This window comes from Falco cherrug, chromosome 10 (assembly GCF_023634085.1).
Source record: "Falco cherrug isolate bFalChe1 chromosome 10, bFalChe1.pri, whole genome shotgun sequence".
NCBI lineage: Eukaryota > Metazoa > Chordata > Aves > Falconiformes > Falconidae > Falco > Falco cherrug.
The window spans coordinates 20,162,668-20,188,513 of NC_073706.1; the positions used below are offsets into that span (position 1 = coordinate 20,162,668).

General features: G+C 39.0%; 2 protein-coding genes across 7 annotated transcripts in view; both read left to right on the forward strand.

Annotated features, from left to right (window-relative positions):
* Nucleotides 1-5,534, forward strand: part of LOC102054769 (golgin subfamily B member 1) — a 44,671-nt gene extending 39,137 nt beyond the window's left edge. For all 4 annotated transcript variants that reach the window (XM_055721590.1, XM_055721593.1, XM_055721591.1 and 1 more), the window contains 6 exons: nt 71-223; nt 1,360-1,527; nt 2,451-2,548; nt 2,898-3,032; nt 3,974-4,088; nt 4,912-5,534. In XM_055721590.1, the coding sequence (XP_055577565.1) occupies nt 71-223; nt 1,360-1,527; nt 2,451-2,548; nt 2,898-3,032; nt 3,974-4,088; nt 4,912-5,070 (828 nt within the window). In that variant the 3' untranslated portion in view covers nt 5,071-5,534. The remainder of the gene's footprint in view (nt 1-70; nt 224-1,359; nt 1,528-2,450; nt 2,549-2,897; nt 3,033-3,973; nt 4,089-4,911) is intronic.
* Nucleotides 5,535-6,030: 496 nt separating this feature from the next.
* On the forward strand, nt 6,031-25,338 carry LOC102051901 (actin, alpha skeletal muscle B). Of its 3 annotated transcripts, none has more exons than XM_055721595.1 (9): nt 6,031-6,925; nt 10,016-10,162; nt 11,644-11,772; nt 15,970-16,080; nt 18,249-18,333; nt 19,559-19,720; nt 20,289-20,480; nt 21,850-22,031; nt 23,223-25,338. In XM_055721595.1, exons 2-9 carry the CDS (start codon nt 10,034-10,036, stop codon nt 23,364-23,366), a joined length of 1,134 nt encoding a protein of 377 aa, XP_055577570.1. In that variant the 5' UTR covers nt 6,031-6,925; nt 10,016-10,033; the 3' UTR covers nt 23,367-25,338. The 3 variants fall into 3 exon arrangements, with proteins under 3 accessions (XP_055577570.1, XP_055577571.1, XP_027670954.1); XM_055721596.1 differs by having other exon boundaries at nt 6,031-6,868; XM_027815153.2 differs by having other exon boundaries at nt 6,031-10,162.
* The last annotated feature ends 508 nt before the right edge of the window (nt 25,339-25,846 follow it).

A 25,846-nucleotide genomic window follows, 5' to 3' on the forward strand; every position in this document is an offset into this window, starting at 1 on the left:
AGTGTTGGAGTTGTATATTATTTAGAGAACTCCTATACCATTTACCCTGAATATGCTAATGCTTTTACAGGTTTTAGAAACTGCCTCCCTCGCTGGAAGTGCAGATACGCCAGAGGAAATCAAGCACATCTTAGCTGAGAAGAATCAGCTTCAAAATGAACTGCAGCGCTGTCTTCTGGAGATGCACCAGAAGGATCTGCATTTCCAGCAGATTAATTCAAAGGTAACTTTGAACAACAGCTCTGATCCTAAACAGCTTGTGTGAATCTGACCTGGTATCAATGTGCAAATACTGCTAAACTGGTGGTGTCTTGCACGATTGAAAATTAGTCAGCTTTAAAACTTAGATTCTTGAAAATGACCCTGTTGGCTCAAACTAGAAATTGCAAGCTGAATGTCAGTATTATCTTTCTGTCAGGCTTTCCTGACTTGTTATTTGCCTGAGAGAGGTTTATTTGAATCTGCATTCTGAAGACACTGATGAGGCACTGCTGAACTTCTATTCGAAGTAAAATATTTTTCATTAGTGACAGAAACAGATGTCTGTCTTAGCTGGAACAAGATTTTAGCTATCTCATACCAAATTTTAAATACCTCAAAAATGTTTCATCACAAATTTTTGATGTATTGTGGCTGGTAAGACAGTAAGAGTGTGTGTCCCTGCATACACATATGTGTTTGTGTTCAGTTTTGTTCACAGAAGTTTGTAAATGTTCTTGGAATACCCTTGTTGTAATCTCTCCGCGTGGTCTGGTGTTTGAAGCAAGTTAGGTGTACATTAACTTTCATCTCTCGTGGTGTCTGTTTTCACTTCTTCACCCAAACATTTTAGAAACTTAATAACAATTTTAACCAAAATTTGACACAGGTGTAGGCATCTCAAGCTCCTACAAGTGAATATGAGCATGTAGGTACATGGGTGGAGACACAAATTACAATCTGTTGTTTGAAAAGATGAAAAAACTCAACTGCTGAGTGTTCCTGGACTGCCCGGTGAACGTGTTTATACTGTCAAGCTTATTTGGCTGTGTGCGTTGTCCTGAAGTAGGGGCTATGTAGACGTTCTTTTGCTGGGTGGTGATATCATAGCAGACACAGGGAGGAAGGCATTGGGGTTTAAAACCCTGAGTTTCTGGTTTGGACATACTGATGACAGGGGAAATCAATACACAGGTTTCATTATTTCTGCTGGTCATAAAACAGCTAGTCAGATCTTACCAAATTGTGACTTTGCCAAAAAGTTGATGCAGTTTGGAAACTAGTACTCAGTTCTTTCCAACGGCAGGTCTCAAATCTGTAGTCATTTCCTGGAGGAGGTAATTCCTAGTTTTTATTTATTTAAATGTTAATGTCTTTCAGGTTGTGCAGTCAGCCGAAGAGAATGCTGTCTTGTCTTCCCAGTTGAAGACTCTTTCGCAGACTCTAAGGGATAACCAGCTGCGTTACACTGACTTGCAAAATCGTTATTTAAGACTGGAGAGGGAGTATCAGACGATGCAAGTGACATCTTTCCAAGGCACTGTTCAGGTAAACAAATATATGGAAATGTTTTTAGGGTTTTTTTTTTTCCATGCCTACGCTTTTCTGGTTTTCATGCTAAAAAGGAAGTAAATCTTTTTGTTGTACTGATTCAGTACTTTTGCTAGCCCATGATGTGCTGAAGATAACAGCTTTACAACAATGAAGACAGTTGGTTTTGTCTTATCATTTAAGGAAGCTGTTTATACATGCTTTTTGTTGTTTTGAAGTATTTTTTTAATTGATCTACACCTGGCAGAGGTAATTGATCACTAATCACTGGATCAGTAAAGTGCTAATTTCACATCAGTCATGAATCATTTTGCAAGTTGAGTAATATTTTTCAGAAGCGAGATCCGTATGGCCAGTTCAGCATTTCAGTACCCTTTGCCAACCCCTCATACACGTCTCTTAAGTTTATTCCTTTGTGATCTTTTCACTTCTAAAAAGTTTTCCTGTACTGCCGTGGTTATTCAGTAACAATTAATATAATACCTTAAAATAACATATGGATACGTATATAAAGCAACCCTTACGCTTCCATAAACAGAAATAAACACAAACAAGGAGAACTGTAAACTAAAAAATAACTGAATAGCTACATTACTTGCAAAACTGTGGTCAGTGCAATACTACTATGTGGATGCGTAGCTGCATTTCTCTCACTTCAGCCATTGTTCAGAGATTGCTGTATTATGCAGTGTACATGAGTCCTTCAAGTCCTGCAGCACACGCAGGCAGTATCCCTCATCAACTTGCTGTTAGAAAACAGGTTTGGAAAACTGCAACTCCAGAAATTAAAAGATTAAATGGCACAAAGAATGTTTTGTTCCACTTCTTTGTGGTGCTTTTATGGCTTCTTTAATTGAAATAAAGTTTTTTAGCAAATAGAAAAATGGTGACTGTCTTTTTTCCTCTATAATATTTTCTAGGATGAAACTAGAGCAGAAGTTCCCCCTGGAGCACCACAGGAAAGATCTGCGATTATTGTTGAAATAGACAATATGGAGCTCAGTGAACTCAGAAAAAGGTCAGGACTGAGAGCATGTATTAGCAATATTGTTTTCCTGGCAGCTGTGTTGTGAGTGCAAAAGTAATGCTTTTGTATCCCTCTAAGGCATTTCAGGGGAAAAGGGAAAGAAGTGGATTTACAGTGGATTAAATGAATCCTAGTCATATTCTTGAATTGTTACCATCTGGTAATGTTTGTGGGGTTTTTTTGTAAAGATATATACTTACTGGTGACTTTATTTCAATATCTAAGCTAAAGCATCTCATTATAATTAAGTCTTTATCACAAAAAGAGAACGTTTCTTAATAAAAAAGAATAAATTCTTTCAGTATGTGAAATACTGATTTCATATTTCATTTTGTCATAGGCTTGCAGAGACTGAGCAACAATATGATTCAGTGCAGCAGGCTCTCTCACAGCTGACAGAAACCCTGTCAGAAGAGAAGAGGAGGAGAGAAGCTGCAGAAGAGGCTCTTGGACTCTCTGAGGAGCAAAGTAACAGGTGAAATACTCCTGCTGTTAAAACATGGGTGGTTTTTCTTTTGAAAGAAAAGCATCAGTAAAACTTAGATCTTTTTCTTTTCTTACACTTTTGAAGTATGTGACAGTTAGATTGCTGCATTAAACCCTTACGGGGGTATGAAATAACTTGCATGTTCAGAGAGCCAAAGCCATCTTTCGCTTCTGTTTCCCCTTGGACAAATGCATGGTGAGGTTTTCATTTACTCTATGCTTGGAGTAAATGCGAAGTGTACTATAGAACTGGAAAAAGGAGTGCCAGGTTTTTTGTTTATGCCTTTTATTTTTAGTGAGATTAGTGATAGGTTTTCCTATGAGTGTTAGGTTTCTGAGTAAGTAATAGAACAAGTAGAACAAACAAATAATAAAACCTGCTTGTGGGTCTGCAGTACTGGAAGCAATGGGAATGCATGTGTAACTGTGTTAAAAAGCTAGATTTAACTCTATGGATCAAAAAAATGTTATGTGCTTTGGGATTTTTTTTTATTTATTTAATGTCTTGCTTCAAATATTGGACTCTGTAGTCAGTGGTAGTTCTTTATTTTCAAGCTAGACAAAAATATCACATATTTAGCACCTTTAGCACAGCCACTGTTTAGATTTAAAATATTATTATTATTATATTATACTATTATAAAATATTATTATCAGTCTGCCTATATAGTGCCCATCACTGCCATCATCTGAAAATTACTATTCAATTGGCTAGTGGTGGTGTGGGTTATTCTGAATGAATGAAACACCTTGAGAATAGATTGTAACTAGAAACTGAAAAAGACATGGCATTATAAACTCAGTCTTACTGCTTTTTGTGGGGACTTTCCCCCAGTAAGGTAAGTATACAAAATACTGTTTATGTGAATTCAGTACTTTAAAAGAGGAGGTAATTCAGTACTCCATTGTCTGCCTTTAATCTTTTGCTAGATTTGAAGTAAGCAGTTACAGGTCTCTACCTAGTGAATACACTGTTCAGATGGAAACTGAGGAGGAAAGGGAAGCCTTAATCATCAATCCTAGTGAACATGTCGTTGTGCGAAAGGTAAGTAAATGAAAGCTTTTAAAAACCCTGCATTATAAACTACTTCAAAGTAGTGTGCGCATTGCATGCTGCTGGTTGCAGACTAGATTGAAGGTGGCACAGCTCACGGTGTCCCTCACACTACCCCTTTCTTTTTTTCTGTCTTCCCTCTGCTATACCTTTCTTTCTACTGTCATTCATTTTTGGAGTGCAGATTTCCCTTCTGAGTGACTGAAAGTCCCCAATTTTGGGTTGTCCTCTTTATATGTAAACACTGGCATGAAACAGCTATGTGTCTAATCTGCCTTGGCTCTGAAAATCTGAGAGTGAAGTACTCTTTCATTGCGTTAGGTATTGTGGAGATGGGTGGGCTGTAGAGGCATCCACTCCAAGCAGCAAACTACTAGCGAAACTATGTTTTACTGAAAAGAAAGTCCTTAATTTCTTTCTGCTTGGGTTTTGGATGGTGTGGCAAATACAGGCAGTTGTGTAAACCATGCCATAGAACACATTCCATATGTCCAAATTAAAATGTGAATAATGGTATTTATTTTACACATGTGGCCATTAAACAAAATGTGTGTGCATATAATTAGGCAATTTCACCTCTAGTATATGTGTATAATTACATCATACACGAATACCTTGACTCCATTCCTCTCCCCTTCTATTAATGCTGTTTTCTTTGGTCTTTGAATCATTCGTGCTTACAGCTTGTGTTGTGGCACCCATTGCTGCATCGGAGGCAAAAAAAAAAAAAAAAAAAAAAAGTCGAAGTTGCAGTGGAGCTTCTTCTGACTTGTATTCATGATTACTTATTTGATGTTCTTTGTTTTGTAACCAGATGAAGGGAGGAGCCCTTTCCTTCCGAAGATGGGTTCGAGGGCGAAGTCTTTACTGTTCTAAGCTGCTGACCTCCAGAGCAAAATCCCGCTATTTATTCCTCACATACCTAGTTACACTACATCTTGTTGTTTTACTGTGCCTCACTGGTGTTCTCTGAATACACTGCGGTTTTTGGATGAATTATTTCCCTGTAGGTGATGGTGTGCCAATTGAAGATGATAGACTTTTCACATGCTGCTGTTAAGCTATGCACTGGACACAGTTGTATATATTCTTGTTACGCTACATGAATCTTGAGCTCCTTAAAAGAAATTTCTGTATATCACAGTTGCTCCAAAGTCGACTTGAATTGCTCTAACTGTGGAATATTATATTTGCTAAGGAGAAAATATTCCCCTCAGCCCTATAAAGAAACTGCTGCATACAAGGTATTTAATAATGTTTGTGAGTACATAATGATTGATTACTACTGAATGGGTTGTAAATGATATCTTTTCTATATAAATTTTATTTTAAGAGTTAAACTATAAATTTTAAAGGAGTATTCAGCTATTGCTGTTTATTGACTTCTTGATTATAACAAGAAGTTTTATAGAGTGCAATAAAGGAAGAACTACTGGATTTTTGATTTTTTTTGGTTTGCTTTGGTTTGTTTTTTTTCTGAAAATAAAAGAATTAAGAAAGTTGTTCTTTGGCCATACGTTTTGTAAAGGCTGTTAAAAGGTCCACAGATATATATGTGGTAATAAGGTAAGGCAATGATCAAAGATTCAGAATTGAGATGACATGAAGAATGTCTTCAACTTATTATATTCCTTTACTCTTGTTTAAATGTGCAATTTCTGTAAGCTTTCTCATGTTGATGGCTTTTGTTTGTTCTGTTCTGTTTTGGTTTTTGGGTTTGTTTAATTCACTTGCACTTCTTGTCTTGGTGGGTTTAGTTACTGCCTGTCTTTGGGGCAAAATGTTACTGAGCTGCTCAGCACATGAAATTCAATCTTAAAAAGACACAGCCTTACATAGGTCACATGTTTGGGCTTCGAGGTACAAATTCGTAAAGGGTGCATTTTTAACTAAGAGGCTGGGAGAAGCAGGATTTGCATTCAGTTTCTGCTGACACGTGGTAGATGCGTGTTACCTGTTAATACATCTATGTTTTGTTACAATGTTCCCTGAAACTGCACAGCTGTTTCGCTGATTCAAAAAATAGTTTATTTGTGAAGATTGTACCAGTGGAAGCTGGAAGGTTGTTTTTACGCCCTGTATCATTGTTGGTGTTTGTTCTTGCTGCGTTTCCACTCACATGTGTATGAAGTGGGGGGATACAGTCAAGCGGAGTCTAAAGGAGTAGACATACAGTCACAAAAAAGGAGTAGCTGTTTGATTTCCTGTTTGCTGGGCTAAACCCCCAAAAATCGTGTGGGAAAAGAAAAACATAATGAGTATGGAAGTAGAAGGATTCAGTTGGTTTTACTGATGGGCAGACACGAGGTTGACTTTGAAGAGATGTTAGTGGATTATCTGTTTAGGGTCCAAGGACTTTTGTATGCGAGGTCTGCCACACAGTTGTGTGACAGTTAAGAAAGAGGGGTTGGCTGGCATTTACATTTGCAGAGGTAACATTTACCAAATTGTATCTGATGTTCTGCATCGCTTGTGTTTGTCATGTGGAGTAGGACATACTGCCAGCTGTAGTTAGCACTGTAGGTAAATCCTGTAAACTTTCTTTTGATGGTTCTTTCCTATTTCTTAGTCTGGTAAAGGTCTGAATTTCTATATAAATCAAATATATTCCAATAGAATTGTCTTTTTGTGTGTGTGTGTGTAAAATGGTAATGGCTCATCTCTTTGGAATGGCTGATTGCTGATTCAGTCCCTGTTTTCAGCCGTGGTGTCACCCAAGCGCTGAGATAAGTCAGCTATTTTCAGCCTTGGGCCACACAAACAAACACCAGGTACAGTTGAAACCTGAGTACTGTACATGTTAAGGCTTCTCCCTTTCCAGCTTGAAGGTGGGTGTTAACAGAATGATAGCAAGCTATTCTTAGCTAATTGTGTTATAATGAAGCAACATGTTTTCAGATGACAACAGTGGACCTACAAATCCTTCCAGTCTTACTCATCTAGTGTGAGGGACTTTTGTCTTGGGGGGAGAAAACAACCCTCTGGTGAGGCAGAGCAAGTTAGTGAGTGGGAGAGGATCCAGAGACGTTAGAAATTCTGCCCTAATTTATCCAGGCCTTTGTGCTGTCACTGTGATAAGCATAAACTGGAAAAAAAAGTTTCCATAAATGGCTTGACATGTGTAGATACTCTGTGAACTCCATTCCAGAAGCTGATATAAATGTAATGGAAGGTGAGATCATGGTATTTACAAAGAGGCTTTTACAAATCATCACCATTTCCTGGTAAGTATTGCCCTGAGGGTTTTTTCTCATGTTGTAGTTCATGATTTTAATGCGTTGCTTCTCTTGATCGGAGATCTTGTGGGGATATACACACTTCTTCCTGGATTCGGATGCTGCTTGCCTCAGGCTTTGAAGGAATTCCAAAGGGTCTCCTGGTGGAAAGTAATTCAGGTTTGACTGCATGGTGGCAGGGAAATGTGCAGACCTTTCTCATTGCTGGAAGGATCAGTAGAGTGCAAGGAAACCTTCTTAGTCTATTTGAACCCTGGAAGAACAGTTCCATAGTGTTTTCTGTCTGCATGTTGGGCCTTATGCAGAAACCAAAAAAGTATTTCTCTGTTAATTTTATTAAATTTTGCACTAGGAATTAGAAACAGTTGAAACTAGAAATTAAAATAAAGCAAACTTAGCAAATTTATTTAGGAGCTTTATCTGGTGAAAAGACTTCCAAATAGCTGCTTTGTGAAAATGATTATTAAACCTATAAATTCAGCTGTAAAGCAATGACATGACTCAATCAATGGAAGCAAAGCAAAATAATAAAAAAAAGGGGGGGGGGGGGTTTGGGGAATCAACAAATTCAGCAATTTGACACTTACTAGTAAGTGTCGGTGGCTTTGCAGGAATCTAATTAATAGTGCGTAAAAGTGTAAGCAACTGCTGCCAGCACTTCAAAGTGTAACTTGTACAGCTCAGCTGGGGTTCCTCTCTGAGTTTGGTTTCTCTGAGTATGGCTGTACTGACTTTAGTTGTACATGTAAAGCTACGTATAGAATGCTGTGTGTATGAATGAACAGGGGTATTATTTCTCACCATGTAGGATTAAACGTCTTGGTTCTCTCCAGCTTTCCTCATAGCCAAGGAGCGATGCTGAGCTCCCAGAGCTTTATAACATTTCTGTACTTTAAAACTCTCTAAATTCTAGTATCTCATCTGATGTCATTTCTGATACTTCTAAGAACTGTTTCCTTATGTTTTACGTTGATGGAGTCAGAGTCTGGGCACAGTTCTGTAATCTTGGATGCTGCTGGTAAATGTTTGGCTTATTGCATTCGAAAAGCCTTTTCCTGAGGGTTTTAGAAGAAAGTAATAATTCATGGCAACATGAACAAATGTTCAAAAATACCAGCTACTGGAACTCATGCTTAAACATTCCTGTGTTAAAGCTGTTAACAAATGTACATGATAGAACTATTCTGCTTCCTTATGTGAAAAAGAATCTTCCAGTCATAAGCACATCAACAAGAATTAAAATTATTTTTCTTATTTTAAAGTAAGTCATATTTTTGAATTAAGCTTTCATTTCCCTGTGAGCATTGGGATCAGCCATGCCACAGTCTTGCTTTGTAAAGCCTATGGGAAAGGATTAAACAGCAGGAACTTTGTGCAGTAAAAACTCTAAAACTGTTCCTGTTTGTAAATCTCCAGGGACTTCGGTATTCTTGCAGACATTCTTGGAAGAGCCTGAGAAATTTTAAACCCCACAAACAGGGCAGCATGAATTGGTTGCAAGGCAGACCCTAGTGCTGGTGGCCACTGCTCCTGGCCTGCCTGCGCATGTAGGGCTTTGGTGGAACTGGAATGCCATCAGGAGTCAAGTACATGTTTGCATTAATTGCAAAAATGATGCTTAATACATTTTTGCTTTGTTAGGAACAAGAACCTTGCTGGACAAGTAAGTGGTTTTCATTCCTTTCCCATTCCTGAAGTACCTTTCCTTACCAAGTGAAGTTGCCAGAGAAGGAAAAATAAAAACCTTCTGTTCTCGACTGCCTAAAGAGGCAATCGTACGGTCCTAAAAATAACCAAGGAATCCAAAATAGAAGTCTTGGTGAAATTCAGGCCCTCGCTTGGTGGGAGTTTTGCCATGAATTTCAATGAGTTCAGGACTTTGCCCAATGTGTTGTCCAGCTGCTGAAGTGGAGTTGTTCCTGGGCCAGCTGCCTCTTGTTCTGTGTCCCAGAATAACCACTTCGATAAGGTATTTACCACTTACAAATATGGAATAGGCCCTGTAGTGAGCACTTCACATTACGGAGGAGCTGTCGTTCAAAACCACACAGCAAATGCTTCCCTGAAACTTTTGGTGCGAGTTATTTTTAGTTGTTTGTTTAAGATTGATGATGACCCTTCAAGAAGAAGGCAAATTTAAACATGCCGCTGGGGAGCAACTGTGATCTTCAAAGTAGTGAGTGTTCAGTGAATCTTGTTTACCATCTAATTACTAATGTTACAGCTGGTGGGTCCGTATGATCAATTCATTTTTAATGAATGAAATTTTTAGAAGATAATTCAGCCTTGGAAGACATGGGGTGACGCTTGCTTAAGTCCAAGTGCAGCTGAATGTGTATCCTTTAGCTGAACTTGTCCCATGGTCATGAGGCCAATTAACAGAACATCACAGGAGCCCTTGAAGCTAATTCCTGACAGCCCCCACCCCCCTATATTTCCCTTTTGGAAACAAAGGCAGAATGTCGTGATTAATTTGCTTCAGCAGAACCTAGTCAAGCTGAAATTTATGTGGATACTTAACATGCTTCGCAAGATCGAGGCATTAGCATAGACTTTGCTGTTTAGGTTTATTCTTTTCCAAAATTATTATTGTTACAGCAGTTTGCTCTCTAAATGATGAAGAGTTACATCCGTCCTATTCCCTTCCATCTGCTCCACCCCACCCCAATTACTGTTTTGCAGCCAAAATTGTGAGGCACTATGTGCGATGACGATGAAACCACAGCCCTTGTATGTGACAATGGTTCTGGGCTTTGCAAAGCTGGGTTTGCAGGAGACGATGCCCCAAGAGCTGTATTTCCATCCATTGTTGGACGTCCTCGACATCAGGTCAGTTGGTACCATCATGGAAGTGCTGTCTGGTCTGGGTGGTTGGTTTTGAGTTGAGTTTGGTTTTTTGGTTTGGTTTCTTTTTTTTTTTATTTTTTTTTTTTTAGATTTTAGACATGGCAATGAGAAAGCAGCAGACTTAGGCAAAACTTCATTGGCCTTTGTAGGAGTTTAGCTTGTTAGGAACTAGAGGATTGAGCTGCGTGTCTTTATTACTATGAGGTAAATTTCATCCTTTGGAAAAAAGTGTTCATCAGCGAAAAAAATACTGACTGTAGAAGAACCTAAGTGTTTTAATGATACAAAAGTGTCTTATAGGGAAAAAAACCATTCAACTTGTTGGATCAATTAATACTTGCTGTATCAATACAAAGAAAAAAAAAAGCAGAACATTGCTAACATGAGAAACCAAATGAGTAACAGTGCTAAGTTCCTTTTCTTGTTCCATTAAGCAACAGTATGGCCCAATAAACTTCAAAAAAAGGTTTCTAGCAAAGGATAAATGTGGCTTTTCTTGGCCTTGGAAAGGTGTTTTTCTGCTTACCTTGTTTTCTAACAGTTGTTTTACAAACAGAAGATGCAGATATTTGTTTATTTGAGTCATATCCGAGTCAGAATTTGCTGGGTTAAAAAAACCTTTCCCTGAAGTTCTGTGGGGTCTTCTGCTGAGCTAAATAAACCTGGGTGGACAGGTATGAAATACTACGCATTTTGAACACCTCTATGAATTGAAGTTGAGTGTCAGTTGTTGAAAATGTCCGTTCCTTAACCTCTCAAATTGTTCATTGTCTTCTGGTGTGTAATTTTGCAGTTAAGCAGCTCAGCCACTGTATTAGTGAATCTGTGAGAAAAATTGAATATTTTTATGCTAGTTGATGAATAATATTTTACCTTATATATTGTTATATTATCATGATAGGCTTCCCAATGCAAACATGATAAACTTTAGTAGACTCTTATTTAATAATAGAGGTTTTTTTTAGAAAATCTGTCTCTGTTTTACATAAATTAATGATTTTTTGCAAAGCGTATATTTTTCAACACCATTTCACCTCCAGAAAGGGGGAATCTCTCTGTTTAAAGGCAATAGAGAAGCTGCCTAACAGAAAAGGCAACTAAATCTGTACAGTAAATCTAGATATCTCTTTCACCTATAATTCCTTACCTTTATTCCTTTGTGGAATGACAAAGGACCTATCCCTTGTGGAGAGCCATGGGTTTGCGGATGCCTGCCTTGGCTGAGATGCCTTCCTTTGGTTTGGAAGCTGCCTTGCTCTTCCTAGTGGGTTTATAGGGGGACTTAGTACAGAGTAAGTGGTCACTGATAAATGCACATATTAGCTCCTTGCCTGTTCTGGGGGTACGTTCTGGAACAGCAGTAATGTATACAGTATTTCACATGAAGTTTTAACTTAAAAATGATATTCTGTCTTTAATGTGTGTGATATACTGCACTAATACTAGAGTAATGTACTTTGCAGGGTGTTATGGTGGGAATGGGTCAAAAAGACAGCTATGTAGGGGATGAAGCACAAAGTAAAAGAGGGATCCTGACGCTGAAATATCCCATTGAGCATGGAATCATCACTAACTGGGATGACATGGAAAAGGTGGGTGTTTATTTTAAATGTAATTTTGTTAAGGCATCCTCTTATCCAAGATGTACAATTTGCCATTAACTTTCTTGCAAACCAAAGGGAAAATCCTTGGAAGACTTTGTAATTGCCTATAGGTGAAGGGGTAGTAGAGTATGCTAGTGCAGGAGCTTATCAGCTCTTGGTACTTATAGAGTTACTTTTCTTTTAAAGAATAAATGCTTATTACTTGTCAGATTTGGCTGTATGTTATAGAAGTATTTTATGATTTATACATATTCTTTTTGGTCTTGAAGCTCATCCTGAGGCAGAACATTTGATAATGATAGAAAGTAGCTAAAGTGGAAAAAAAAAATAAATACAAGCTGATGATTCATCAGAGGTGAATCGGAGAAATATTAAAGATATATTACTGAAGCTGGGACCAAAAAATGTGAGGTTGAACTGAACAGGATGATGGGTGATGCCCACATGTTGTATTGCATATGACATTCTTAATGTTAATTAAAGAAGAAAAGACATACTGGGGCTTCATACTAATTCTTTGAGAGTGGGCTATTTTTTTTTTCTCCTGAAGCATGTTTTTCTGTTGCCAGTTCCAGTTAGCTTTTAACGTCTGAATGCTGAGAAGGCATCTTTATTCCCTATCAAGCAGGGCTTTCTTGGCATGCAGCCAGTGCAATGACCTCTTTGTGAAATGCCCACTTGAGGATGTCCCAGACCAGGCACAGGCAACGAGGTGTGCTCTCGGGAGAAGCTTGAAAGGCAGGAAGAGTCCTAGGGGCACTCTCGTTCTCCTGTGTTTCTCTGATGTCCCGTATGTTGTGGTCTCGGAAGCACCTGAATTCCTACGTGGAAATACTGTACCTCCTCTTTAGAGACAGGATGGCAGTTTGGTCCCTTGCCGTCTCCAGGTGAAACAGAATGGGAAGGAAACACCACAAGCAAAGGCTTCTAGTAATGTTTTCCTGTGGAAAATACAACTGCAAGGAAGACACAGGGCTGGTGGTGTTCTATACTCACACTTGCGGAGATGTAGCATATAGAGTTACAATACATATGCCTAAAGTCAGTTGTTATGTCATATTCACAAACCCAGACTGCTAAGTGTAGGGTGTTCCAGACAAATGGACCAAAGTTAATACAGGAGCAATGGGAGTTCCTCAGTTCATATTGGGAAATAAATTGCCCACCTACTCCTCTAGATGGAAGCACAGTATTTGGATTTTGATATTGCACTGCTTGCTGGGAAGGACACCTTGCTTGTTTTTGTGGAGTAGAAAGTTTACCTTGTACATCCCTGCTGTCTACATTCAGCAAGAAATTATTATTTTCCTGTAGGGGAGAAAAAAAAATAATAATGGGAGGTCACTATTTCACATTCTTCCCTCAGCGACTGGTCTCTGCATCTGGAGATTCCCCTGTGTATGTATAACAGGCTATGTATAACCAGTTCTTTCTCTGGGTAATGCCAGATGCTAGAGCAGACGTGTCTACAGTCTTGTTAGGAAAAGGAATTAGAGAAGGTAAAAAGGGTGGCACGTGCTTTACTGTAGTGTAAACTCATGGTTAGAGCGGTTGGTTTCAGGGTGTAATGGGGTGGGGGCTTCAGGCAGTGCTGTAATTCAGGTAATGGTCAGATACTATGTGGGTTCTTGTAGTTTGAACTTTTCCTCTGTTTGTCACTTAAATGGATGAAGGAATGACTTGTGAAAGCGGGGCCCTAGCCCACACTTACCTTCCGACAGGTGGCTTGCAACATGCAGTAGCTGGCAAAGATGCCCCAACTCTGACTGGTGCTCAGGCTTCTTGCTGAGCCCAGGAGCAGAGCGGGACAGAAAGTGGAGGCTGCCTTCAAGTGAAGGAGTGATGAGCATTAAATAGAAAAAATAAGCATGAAGGAAAAGGCAGTGGTAAGGAAGAAGAAAGAAACAGTGCTACTAACCTTTGTGATTATTTCAAGCAAGGAAAAAAGCTTGTTTTTTTAATATACAGGCTTCTCTGATTCAATCATGTGTCTCAACTTGTAACAGACATGCATGCACACATGCACATGCATGCGCACACACTGTTATGGCTGAGTAGTTCTGAAATGATATTCCTAAAGTTTTGATGCTATGAAATTATCTTTTATATATGTGTACATATATATATATATTTTTTTTTTTTTCTCCTTCAAGATTTCTAAACCATTGCATGATTTTGGTCCGAACCACAGATTTCTCTCCGGTGCTTGGTAATCATACTACTAAAAGCATCACGATGTAGCATCATGATGCAGAAGAAACAAGAGAATTACTGGGTAACGTGCCAGAAAAGGGACAAAGGCATAATAGTGCAGTGCCCAACCATCCATGTTACAAAAAGAGGGAGGTCATCAAAAGATTAGGCCAAGTGTGCATGTGTGTGGGAGAAAGCGAGAGCTAGGATGCTGCAGGATGCACAGACTGTCGTGTGAATGGATGGTGAGGACATGTAGGCAATGAAATGAAGCATTCTTCTTCTCCTGTGCTTCAATTCACAATATTCAAATTGGGACTGCTCTGTTTTCCGCTGGAAAATAATACGGGGCATTGTACATCACTGTTAATCTATTCACAGCAACTGAGCTGACGATGTATGGGAGGGAAAGCATTGGGATGGAGCGTTTTCTGGCTCTGGTGACTACATAAACATTTAATATAAGTTTTGGAATAATCCTTCCTCAATCATTTCTGTTTGCTATTGTGCTTCCTGCTGACATTTAATTCTCATGACCTATAAAATCCAACACTGAACCTTTTTTGTTTCTTGTGGAAACATTATCCATTAACATGGTTATCATTAGGTCAGATCTAATAGGCCGTACAAGGGCTGATCGTGCCCAATTTGGAAGAAAAACCTGGAAACTGCCCGAGGTTTGGGCAGAGTCCAGCTTTGTGAGTTCAGGTGTGTTTCTCACTGCTGAAAGTGCCAGTACTTTGTTAATTATGCAAGCATGGAGGTTTCCTTCCCTTAGTGCTTTCCTGTGTGAAATGGCAGTTATTCTCTTGTATCTGATTTATATTTTTGTCTTAAACTTTTACGTGATTACTTCCTGTGTTATTCAACTTCTTTCTCTCTTTATATTCTAAACCTTCAAATGGAAGATAGCCCAGCATCCCAAACCCCAGTTGGGAAACATCTGATTTTTTTTTTTTATTTTTTTTTTTTTTTTGGGGGTGGGGGTAGGACACACACACATTTTTTTTTTAGGGCTGATAATTTTCTTAATGAGTAATTCCAGCTCTGGACAGGTGTTGGCTTTGTAGGTACTTCCAATTTAGGGAATATCTTTTTTTCCACTAAAGTTCATTTTGGAACATAATAATACTTGTTTCTAGGATATTAATCAAATAAACTTACCCATAAAACTATCCTGATGTTTTTTGCTCAGAAATAAGCTTGTTGGCTTAGGCAAAGCTGAGCTAAAAGGAGGGGGGGGGAGGGGCAGGGAGAAAAAGGAAATAAGGGCAGGAAAGAATTAAATGAGAAGATAACAAATAGTTCATCGTGTTACTGAACAGTCTCCCTTCAAGCTGACATCAACAAAAAAACCAGCCCTTCAGTTCCTAACAGCCAGTCTTCAGACAATCAAAGCCAGCATCGTTTGATATGGGTAGGACCTTCCAACATGAAAATCATGCTACAGTACTTCACAGACTGTGGCTAAGATATTTGAGTGAATGAGAGTTTGATTCAGGATTCACTGGGTGAAATATCTGTGTCATAGAGGGCCTTTCGCATCTGTGAAATAATTGGATTTCTATATACCATCTTGGCAATGGCTTGCAACTGGGTCGGTCTCCAAGCAGCTGCAAGTGGAGAAGTCCTTCCAGGGCTAACAGTTCAGTGCCTGGCTCAGCCTCTGCATCACAGCACTGGGGGGGGAACTCCCTGGTGTCCCTGCTTAGAAAGGACGATCTGTGCTCTCCTTAGGGGATCTAACTGGAAGGACTCCATTGTGTAGGTTATATTCTGCTGTTACATACAGTAGAAGCCAAATGGTTTGGGTTCTAAAGTAGAGTTGAATTTGGCAGATTCACCCTTGTGTGCTTTCTGTCTATTTTAATGTCTGTAAAAAAATGTTAAATCTATAATTACTCAGACTGTATTTGAAAAGCTTTCTGTGTAGGTCTGTGGACAGAAGAAACAATTTTCAGAACACTTTTCTAAAGCGGTTTTCATTTTTAGATCTGGCATCATTCTTTCTACAATGAACTCCGGGTTGCACCGGAGGAACACCCGGTCCTGCTGACCGAGGCCCCCTTGAATCCGAAGGCCAACCGTGAAAAAATGACTCAGGTAACCATCTGAGTGCTGTGCCACAGATAATTTCTGCATGAAAGCAGCTAAAAATGTAAATAGTTCTGGGTTGTCATCTTCCTTAATTTGGGAGGTAACCCCTTGGGGTTGGTGTGGGTTAGTGTGCTGGCTAAGCCATGGTGCGAGAGCCGGAGTTTGTGCTGCTCGTGCCATAGCAGTTTTCTGGATGGCCCTGCACTGTTCCGTGGTTGTGTGTGGCTGTGACATGTACATAACTAGTCTCTCAAAAGCCTGAAGTAATTTTCTTTGTTCATTAGACTGCATGTGTGCTTTATTCTGGAAGTGGGGAAGCTGGAGGCGAAGGTGGCTTCTGATGCCGAGTTCTGGTGTGTCGATAATGTTGACCTTGGATTCATGTAATTTTTTTGGATGGAGTTACAGGTCGTTGACAGATTTAAAAGTGAGGTTTGCGAGCCCTGCAACACTGGTCATGTACCAGCTGAATCACACTTCTGTATGAGTTTTGGGTCAGTGATGCCTTTTGTGGGCCTGCCTCTGGCCATTCAAACTGAAATGATGCTTTGCTAGATGTTTCTGCCTGTGACATACTCGGTCTGATTTAGCAAACTCAGATCAGAACCAAAAGTTGTCCTCTGAGGTTTGCATATTTTAGAGCAGCCTTCTGGCCAGAAGTCCACATTATAAATTTAGCCAGTGATGTAACCAGAAGTAAGTGTGATTTAAATACAAGTATAGGTATAAAATCACCTGGGAAAATTAGATGTGGCTCTGTACTTCCCTTTGTGCCCACTTTTGGCATATATTTAATAGGAAGATTATGCATCAATTTAGCAACAGTGTAAATAAACTAATTAAGTAGTGAGCTTGACAGCATGCATTACTAGGAGATAATACAACTGGGAGATAATAAACAACAACAGACCATAAGAAAAGCCTAGCTTATAACAACCAGGAAGTGTGGTTCATACAGTAGACGTGTCTGGGACTGTTTCTCTGTCATTACACTGTAATGGTAAATCCTGTTTTCGAGATTGTTTAAAGGCCTGTTGTTTATTACTGATTGCATTAAATTCATTACATTAATTAACTATGAAATATCGGTAATTCATGTATTCTTTAATTGAAAGCATACTTTTTATTAAAAGTAGACTTCATTGGCAAAGGTATTAGCTTATGAAATCCAAAGTTTAAGTTTAACTCCCTGATGCCAGTGGCTCTGATGGGTACAACAGTGACTGTTGATCACTATCAATGGAGGTATTTAAAAGATGTGTAGACATAGAGCTGAGGGACATGGTGTAGTGGTGGGCTCGGCAGTGTTAGGTTTATGGTTGGATTTGATGCTCTTTAAGGTCTTTCCCAACCTAAATGATTCTATGAAACGTGGTTACAGCAGCACCACTAGTGATGGGGTAGCACTGCCCAGTGTAGGTGGCATTGGCTTAAAAAAGGATACAGTGCATAGGGTTGTCCAGCTGGAAACAAATGTTCCATCTGCTCAGATAAAATTGCAGTGTATCTGACACAAGAGATGGAAAGAACTGGAGCTTGTTTAGGACTAGAGGAGGTGGGGGATGAGACAAGAGAATATGCCTAAGGTCACCATAAAGAGAAAAAAAGATAAACTTTTGTATTTGCTGGGGGGGGGGAAGAATGAGATGTGATGGGTTTATACTAGACCAAGTGAGGTTTTAGCTAGACACCGAGAAACACCTGAGTAACAGTAAGTAGAGTGTATCACTAGATTTGTTTGCTGGAGGAATCTGTGGATGTTCCAGCAGAGGAATTTCTGAGACAGAAATTTATTACTGTGTCAGGAATGGCTAATTCTTCCTTGAGATGGGAATAGACAGATTATTCCTCGTGGCTTCTTTCAGCTGTGTCTTCTATACATTTGTGTGTGTGTATGTATACACACACTCCCTTAGATTGTGGCATTGTTGGAGTCCTGCCATCAGGCCCAAGGTGTCATCTTCAATTAACATTATCAGTAAAACTGACCTAATCTGAGGTTAATGGAAAGATATCCACTGAATTCAGTTTGTTGGTTTTTTTAATGAAATTCTAAAGAAAGCGTAATGTGCTGTTCCCAGAAGAACCAGTATCTGTGAAAAAACAAAACAAAACTGTCTCTTTAGATACTTTTAAAGCATAGATCCTAAAGGTTTTCAAATTCTTCATTCTAGATTATGTTTGAGACATTCAATGTGCCAGCAATGTATGTAGCAATTCAGGCAGTGCTGTCTCTGTATGCATCTGGAAGAACGACTGGTGAGTCTTTTCTGGGAGTGGTATTTTCCACCTGTCCTTCTCTCGTGGAGGTACATGCACACACACAGAGAGATGGTGATTATGGTGCACCAGCTGTGTATTGAGAAGAACTGATAGCCATATGGAGACTGAATACTTCCCACCATGCGGTTCAAGTACCTCTTCAGTTTTTTCAACTTCATGGCAGCTATGGGTATAGATTTATGACTTTGTGCTTCAAAAACTCAAGCGGCTACAGCTCAACTATCTGAACAGTGGAAAGGCTGTACAGTTTGATACTGCCCTTAATTGCACAGCATAGAGAAGAGGCAGTATCTTCACTAGATTGCTCCAAACTCGCAGTTCCTTCTTCCTTTAGACCTACCTCTATCATTAAGCTCCATTCCCAGTAGGAAAAAAACACCCCTTTCACTAGCTGGATGAAATATTTCACTTAAAAGTTTTCAGATTTCAGTCAGATAATGATGTCTGCTGTTAAGCGATCATTAATTAGAATTGGCATGGAGGTCTCTTATTGCCATTTAGAGTCTGATCAAGCATTAAGATGGTAAATTACTTCTTAGCAACTCTTCAGTCTTCATATACTTTGAGAAAAATTAAAATACCGTCTGTCTTTGTAGCCTGATGCCACAATATAATTTTGTATAAAAACATTGCTAGCTTACAGAAATTATAATTATCATAAATACTTGGTTTATGTTTAAAATGTGACTATTTGTATGCATGTTTGGTATCAAAAATGCCTTATTCATCTTGAGTGGAAAACATGTATTCATTTCCTATCCAGGAATGACATGGCTATGCACAGACAAATCACTGTTATATTTTCCCTGGTGGGATGGTTTATTTTAATGGCAGATTCAAACTTCTAGTTTTATAGATAGATTTTTATTTACAGTTTGCACGTTATTTTATATTTCTAAAGTGCTAGGGGTTGGCTGTAATGAAAGCCTCTGCATACATGTAAGATCATCATTGCTAGCATCTGTTCAGCAAGAACAGTACAATCAAACTGCTGAATGTTGTGTCCCATCTCGTCCCCCCCCCAATGCAGTTGCTGCTAACGATTTTGTCTCACGTGAACATCTCTTTAGTTACAGAAACGACAGAAGCAATAGTCATGTGAACATCTTTGTTGTTGCATGCTTCAGTCAAGAGTATGGAGTGTGTGGAGGCCCTGTATCAGTGGGAAATGACCAGCTTCTCCTTTTCTTTCCTGTTCCAGGAATAGTTTTGGATTCTGGGGATGGTGTCACACACAATGTGCCTATCTATGAGGGCTATGCCTTGCCTCATGCCATCATGAGACTCGATCTGGCAGGCAGAGACCTGACTGACTATCTCATGAAAATTCTGACAGAGAGAGGCTACTCTTTTGTCACCACTGGTAATGAGCTGTGCTTTGGATGCACTTTGCATATGTTTGCTCTGTTAGTTGTCTTATCATGCAGGGAGCATGTACCTGGCGAGATGCATCAAAATCCCTATCACTAGGCTGGCCCAGGAAAAATGGTTCATGTCAGCTAGTGGGATCCTCCTGACTTTGGCTTTCAGCATATATGTTGAGCATCAGGGACGAGGATGCCACCTTATTAGGAAATCCAGAGTCACTGACAAATATAACTGGTTGTTGTGTTTGATCATACATGTTCCACAGACAAAGGAACAAAGTTGGTAGCTCGTAAGGGATGAACCTCAAGGTTTACATCATATGTGTAAACATTAATCTTTATGGTATTCCATAGTACGATATATCTTTTATTTGCTGATGAGGTAATGCATTGGTAATGAGGTAATTGGGCAGTGCAAAGGGAACAGAATGTGGCTGAGACAACAGGGAGGTCAGAATCCGATGAACTGTATGGCCATCATGAACTCAGGGAAACATGCATGAGAAAATCTGTGTCCTGGTTGTCGTTATGTATGTTAATTAAAATCTTGCTGGCTGTCTGCAGCGGAACGGGAGATTGTGAGAGACGTCAAGGAGAAGCTTTGTTACGTTGCACTGGATTTTGAAAATGAAATGGCAACTGCTGCTTCCTCCTCCTCTATTGAAAAGAGCTATGAGCTTCCTGACGGACAAGTCATCACCATTGGGAATGAACGGTTCCGATGCCCAGAAACTCTCTTCCAGCCATCCTTCATAGGTGGGACAGGACTTTCTTTCTAGAGACTTGACAGAGAATGAAATTATTTTTTTAGGAAGCATAGACAACATTCAGCTGTAGGAGCTGAGGTATTTTTTCTCAAATGACCTTAGAAATGTGCAGCTTCTCTTGACTTAATCAGTTGTTTGGAAGCTATGGACTCTGCTGCTACTGCTGGACAAAAAGATGCTCTCAGTTTAGAAATATCTGATTTCTAAGATAGTTTCAATCTCTTGTAAATGCAGTATAGTTTCTAAGATGACAGTTTAGAGTACTCTCAGAAGATCATGCTTCTTATCTTGACTGGCTGATACATAGCTGCACACTGCTGATTATGTAGGGTTTTTTTATCTGAATACTGCTTCCATTTATCTTTTTATTTTATTAATCTGTAATTTATTCATACAAAATCAAATTGTAGATTATTTTCCGGTAGTTTTATCTGTAGTGTTACAATTTCTATTCTATTCAGTGGGTGGCTGACAGTTTATGTGGTAACTCATGCTACCCTCACAAATTTCCCACTTCCCACTTAAATTCCACACTTGAGAACTGAGCAAAATGGCTGCAGGCAGTTTGGCACAATTTCCATTAAACTAAATGGTACAGCTAGCTATGTTTGTATGCAGAAAGGAAACTCTTCAAGCATTAGTATAGTTCCAAGTTCTGTATTTGAACATCAGCAGGATAGAGGAATTTGGCTGTCAGCAGCGCATCAGGGGTCAGAAGTGGTGCTCGGCAATGGTCAGTATCAGAAACAAAGTGATGGAAATCAGGATTTCCTGGATCACAGATCTTTTTCAAAATGTGTGTCGTAAGCTAGTCAAAAAGTTTAGTAGTTAAAGTTCAAACTGTGTCCCCAGGACTGTATCTGGTGTGTTCCTTTTCTTTAGCAAATGATGGTACCATAAGTTAACTTCACTGTACTGGCATTCAAATTAAACTAACACCTTAAAAGCAAGGTAGCTCACTGAAGTGCCAAGTGGGCTTCTATTTCTAGCTAACAGCATCATAAAATGTTATAAAAATGGCAAACTAATGCAGTACTACCTCATTTAAAATATTTCCTTGAATAATGTTAACTTTTTTTTTTTACTTGAGGAAGTATAAAACCCAGTATGAAATCATAATAGGGATCTTTCTTCCTCCCAAGTGTATTTTGCTTGTATAATTACTATGCTGAGATTACAAAGAAGGTGAGGAGTATGTCCCGTCTTTGTCCTTCCTCTCCTAAGCATCACTTAGCTTTTTTTTTTTCCTGGAGTTTTCTTAAGGGAGGCAACTTGGACTAGTGAGCCTTCCTTTCGCTTTAACAGTAAGAAAAGAAGGGGACAAAGAAAAATAACATGTTGAAACTTCTTTTGCTCAGGGATGGAATCTGCAGGTATCCATGAAACCACTTACAACAGTATTATGAAATGCGATATCGACATCCGTAAGGATCTCTATGCTAATAACGTCCTCTCTGGAGGAACCACGATGTATCCTGGGATTGGTGATCGTATGCAGAAAGAGATTACAGCTTTGGCTCCAAGTACTATGAAGATTAAGGTAATTTTGAACACCTACACTTAGAAAAGAAGCTTTTTTGGAAAGTTGGATGTTATAAACAAATCAAAATGTCCATAAGAGAATGTCCAGGTCTTGCATCCCATGTTGCCATGTTAGGAGAGCCTTGTACAGCCTGCTTAATTAATACCTCTTTTCCTCCTATCAGCCAAAGCAGAATTACAGGAGTGATTTGAGAGGTACTGGAATAAAAATGGTTGCTGAAGCCATGGGAGTTGATGAGGTTATTTTGAGAAAATGTGAAACAACAGTTAAGGAAGAGAGTCCTGTTGGATTCCCAGTGAAATAGGGCTGTGAGGGAGAAAAGGGCTACTTGAAAGACACCACAGAGCAACAAGAGAGGTAGGGAGGAGCTTAGAGAAGATGGAGCTATAAATACTGAAGGGGGCATGAACAACTTGGCAAGTCACTGGAAATACTATAGGCTTCGAGGCTTAGCTATGAGTGAAAGTCATTAATGAAAAGGGTGAAAGAATAAATCCAAAATCCAAGCAGCACACAAAGTCTGCAGCTTGTTAGCTACTTGAAAGGACCCTTTCAAGACAATGTGTAGTGAACTAGAGAGGCCCTTTTCATCAGGCAGCAGACATACACACTAAACAGGCATGACAGGAATGGAAACAGGAGCACGCAGAAGCAGGGGAACATCCAGTATATTTTAACAATTCGGTCGCTAAGGGGTGAATCAGCAGGAGGTCTTCTAGCTCTACGTCTAGTGCATAGCTAGATACACAATGCTAGTCTATCTCAACATTATGGGTTTGGGGTTTTTTTACCTAAAAGTATTCCTTTATCATTAAAGAAACACACGTTCAGACCGTTCTATACAGTGTTGTCCCAGTGGTGTTTATTTACAACCACATTAGGTTAATATTTCAAAACTTTAATTTTCTTTCAGGTATGTTTATAGTTGGTTTGGTAGCTGTGTTACGGGCCATTTGCAGGTATCTCATGGGCTGCCGTATTTGTCTGCTCATAGTAACGTTACAGCATCTCTATTGACTTGAGGGGGAGGACAAAATATGGCAGCTGTCCTACCTCTTAGGTGCTTGACTTCACTGGAGTTGTACTTCTATGATGTAAAGACTTTAACTTAGTTACGCCATCCAAAGAGATGTTTACTGTGTTATCTGGTTGTCACTTTATTTACAAGAGATTGCACTTCTCTTCTAGATGATTGCACCACCAGAACGTAAATACTCTGTCTGGATTGGGGGTTCAATATTGGCATCTCTGTCCACTTTTCAGCAAATGTGGATCAGTAGAGATGAATATGAGGAAGCTGGCCCCTCTATTGTCCATCGCAAGTGCTTTTGAATACTTCCATCGCGTACCGTCAGTGATAAGTAGTGCTGTTTCTCTCCACATCACCTGCCTTCATTCACCTCTGAGGGTGGTTTGGCTTTCTTCCACATGTTAAAAAAAACACACTGTATGGATGTAATTTGAACTAGAAAATTACTTCTAATTTTTGATGCTAAAATAAGACTAATATTTCAGTGATGGGTGTTTTCCAGGATTATTAACAGTAGTTATACTACACACTTTTATAGACCTCCCTCTCTGCTGTGTTTGTGTTGCACTGCCTTCCAGGAGGTGGCACACAGTGCTGCCGTGTGTTAGTCTGTGCTGTTGATGGCAGGCCTGAAGTGTGCACGTATGTGATTCTTTCAAACTCAAACATAAGGCAAGATTTAAGTATCAGAGAAGGCTTCTTTTATGCAGTTAAATGGTACACAGGATTCTTCTAAGGGGGGTTATTTTACTGACGATACAGAGGATTTATGTGGGTACTGATATGCACATAGGTACCAGTTGTTTCAGTGGAGCTTGTACAGGTGTCTTTTCCTTGGTCTCCTGCAGTTGTTTGGCAGGACACTGTTGTCTCCCTGTGACGAGTGCTCCCCACCAGTAAGGAGCTTCAACAAGCTGCAGTACTTCTGAACTTACATGTAACAGCAGGTTAATTTATTGGATGTATTATTGCTTTCTTCATCTTCCTAAGCAGTTAACTGATGTTTCATTTACTTCTGCTATATATGTGCTATGCTAAGCCAAGCTAATGATTGCAGAGTAAATAATAACCTTTTGAATATGTTTTTTAAATACTCTGGGTTTAATTGGATCAATAAAAGTGTAATTATCCATGTAAAGGCTGCTGTGATTTACATTGATTTCATAGTGGCTAATTTATCTGTTAAAGATAAAATAATAATTACTAGTTTATATTCTAATTTTATTATGAAAAAGATTTCATTCCCTCCGAGTTTTTTAGCTAAGCAATTTTAAAATGAGAACAGATTAGTTTCACAGTTTCTACTTAAAAAATACCAAAACACCAACTTAAATATCTTCCTGGATGACAGATTTTCATAATGTTCTGTATGAAGGTGAGAGTCAGCTATGAAGGTTTTACTGTTTCAGATACCAGGAGTGTTCCGTGTAATTCTGGATGCTGTAGACTCTGAATTGATGTGATGTCAGCCTTGATGTGCATTTCATGATTTAAATCAGACCTGTCAAGTTCTTGCCAGTAAATAGAACAACCTCTTTCCAAAGATGGGGGAAAGATGTAAGTTAGATTTACAGGCTTCTGAAAATACATCTAGGGGATATTTTAAAGAATCTTCTTACTACTGCTTACTACTGTTCCAGCTCAGGGTGATCACATTTCCTTATGCAAGCAATCTCTTAATGGTAAAAGCTGAAAGACCTGTAAGGGAAGGATTTTTCAAAGGTCTGCTGTAGCTGGCACTACCTAATAAGTAAAAGAGATTTATTTTACCCTTCATTGCCACTTTTGAACAGCAGTCAGTTCAAATTGCCAGTATCCATGTCTTCTTAAGCAAATGTAAATCATTACAATTTTTTCAGCCTCTGAGTGGATTTTGCTTTATTATCTTGGTCTCAGCTTCTATGATTGCTCACTGCTAAAGTTTGTAATAAATCATCTTGATAATAAATCAACTTACATATAGGAATAGCACTGTTTAATGACCTTATTGCCTGCCTAAGCAACATAACTTACATTTTAATCTTGACTTTTTGTAGGTGTGATGTTCAAGAGGATAAACCTAGGTACTCAGATCTCTGGACCTGAGTTATGTCTGCAGTCCCCTGTAGTATCAAAGCAAAATTCTATTCACTTTGCTAATAATCTACTTGTCCTTGTTTCAGTATTAAAAATGATGGATCTTCTTTAGGTTTTCAATTTTATTTTTTCTAATATATCCTTTTAGTATATATTCACAGCTTGTTAATCAGGGAAAAAAAGGAAAATGTTTAAAAGCGTGGGTTGTTGTGGTTTTTTGGGGGTTTTTTTTGTTAGATGGCAAGGGAGTTACATGTTTACAGCATTTGCATATAATTGAATAAGTTCTTTGGGCTTTTCTTCTTCCCTCCCTTCCCCAGGTCTCCTCTCATTCTCCACAACAAAATTATCTTCAGTTCTTGGTTGGCATCTCTAGCTCCTGGCACAGCTGGGGCTCAGTGTTAGAATATGAATCCTCATCCCACAGCTGACTTTTTTTTTCAGTGTGGAAGAGCATGATTATGCTCTGAATACCTCCCTAACAATCTGCATGTGGAATCTTATTCAAAATTAACATGCATTTTGAAAATAGAATTAATTATGTGCTAAGAGCAAATACAGATAAAAATAAGTAAAACTATTAAGCTGTTTGTGTGATTTGGCAAATCCCTGCTTCTCTGAGAGGAAATTGCCATAGACACCATGCAAGTTCTGCTTTTCTGTATGTGGTTGTGCAGAACACTGTAGTGGCTGGAACTAAGCGTAG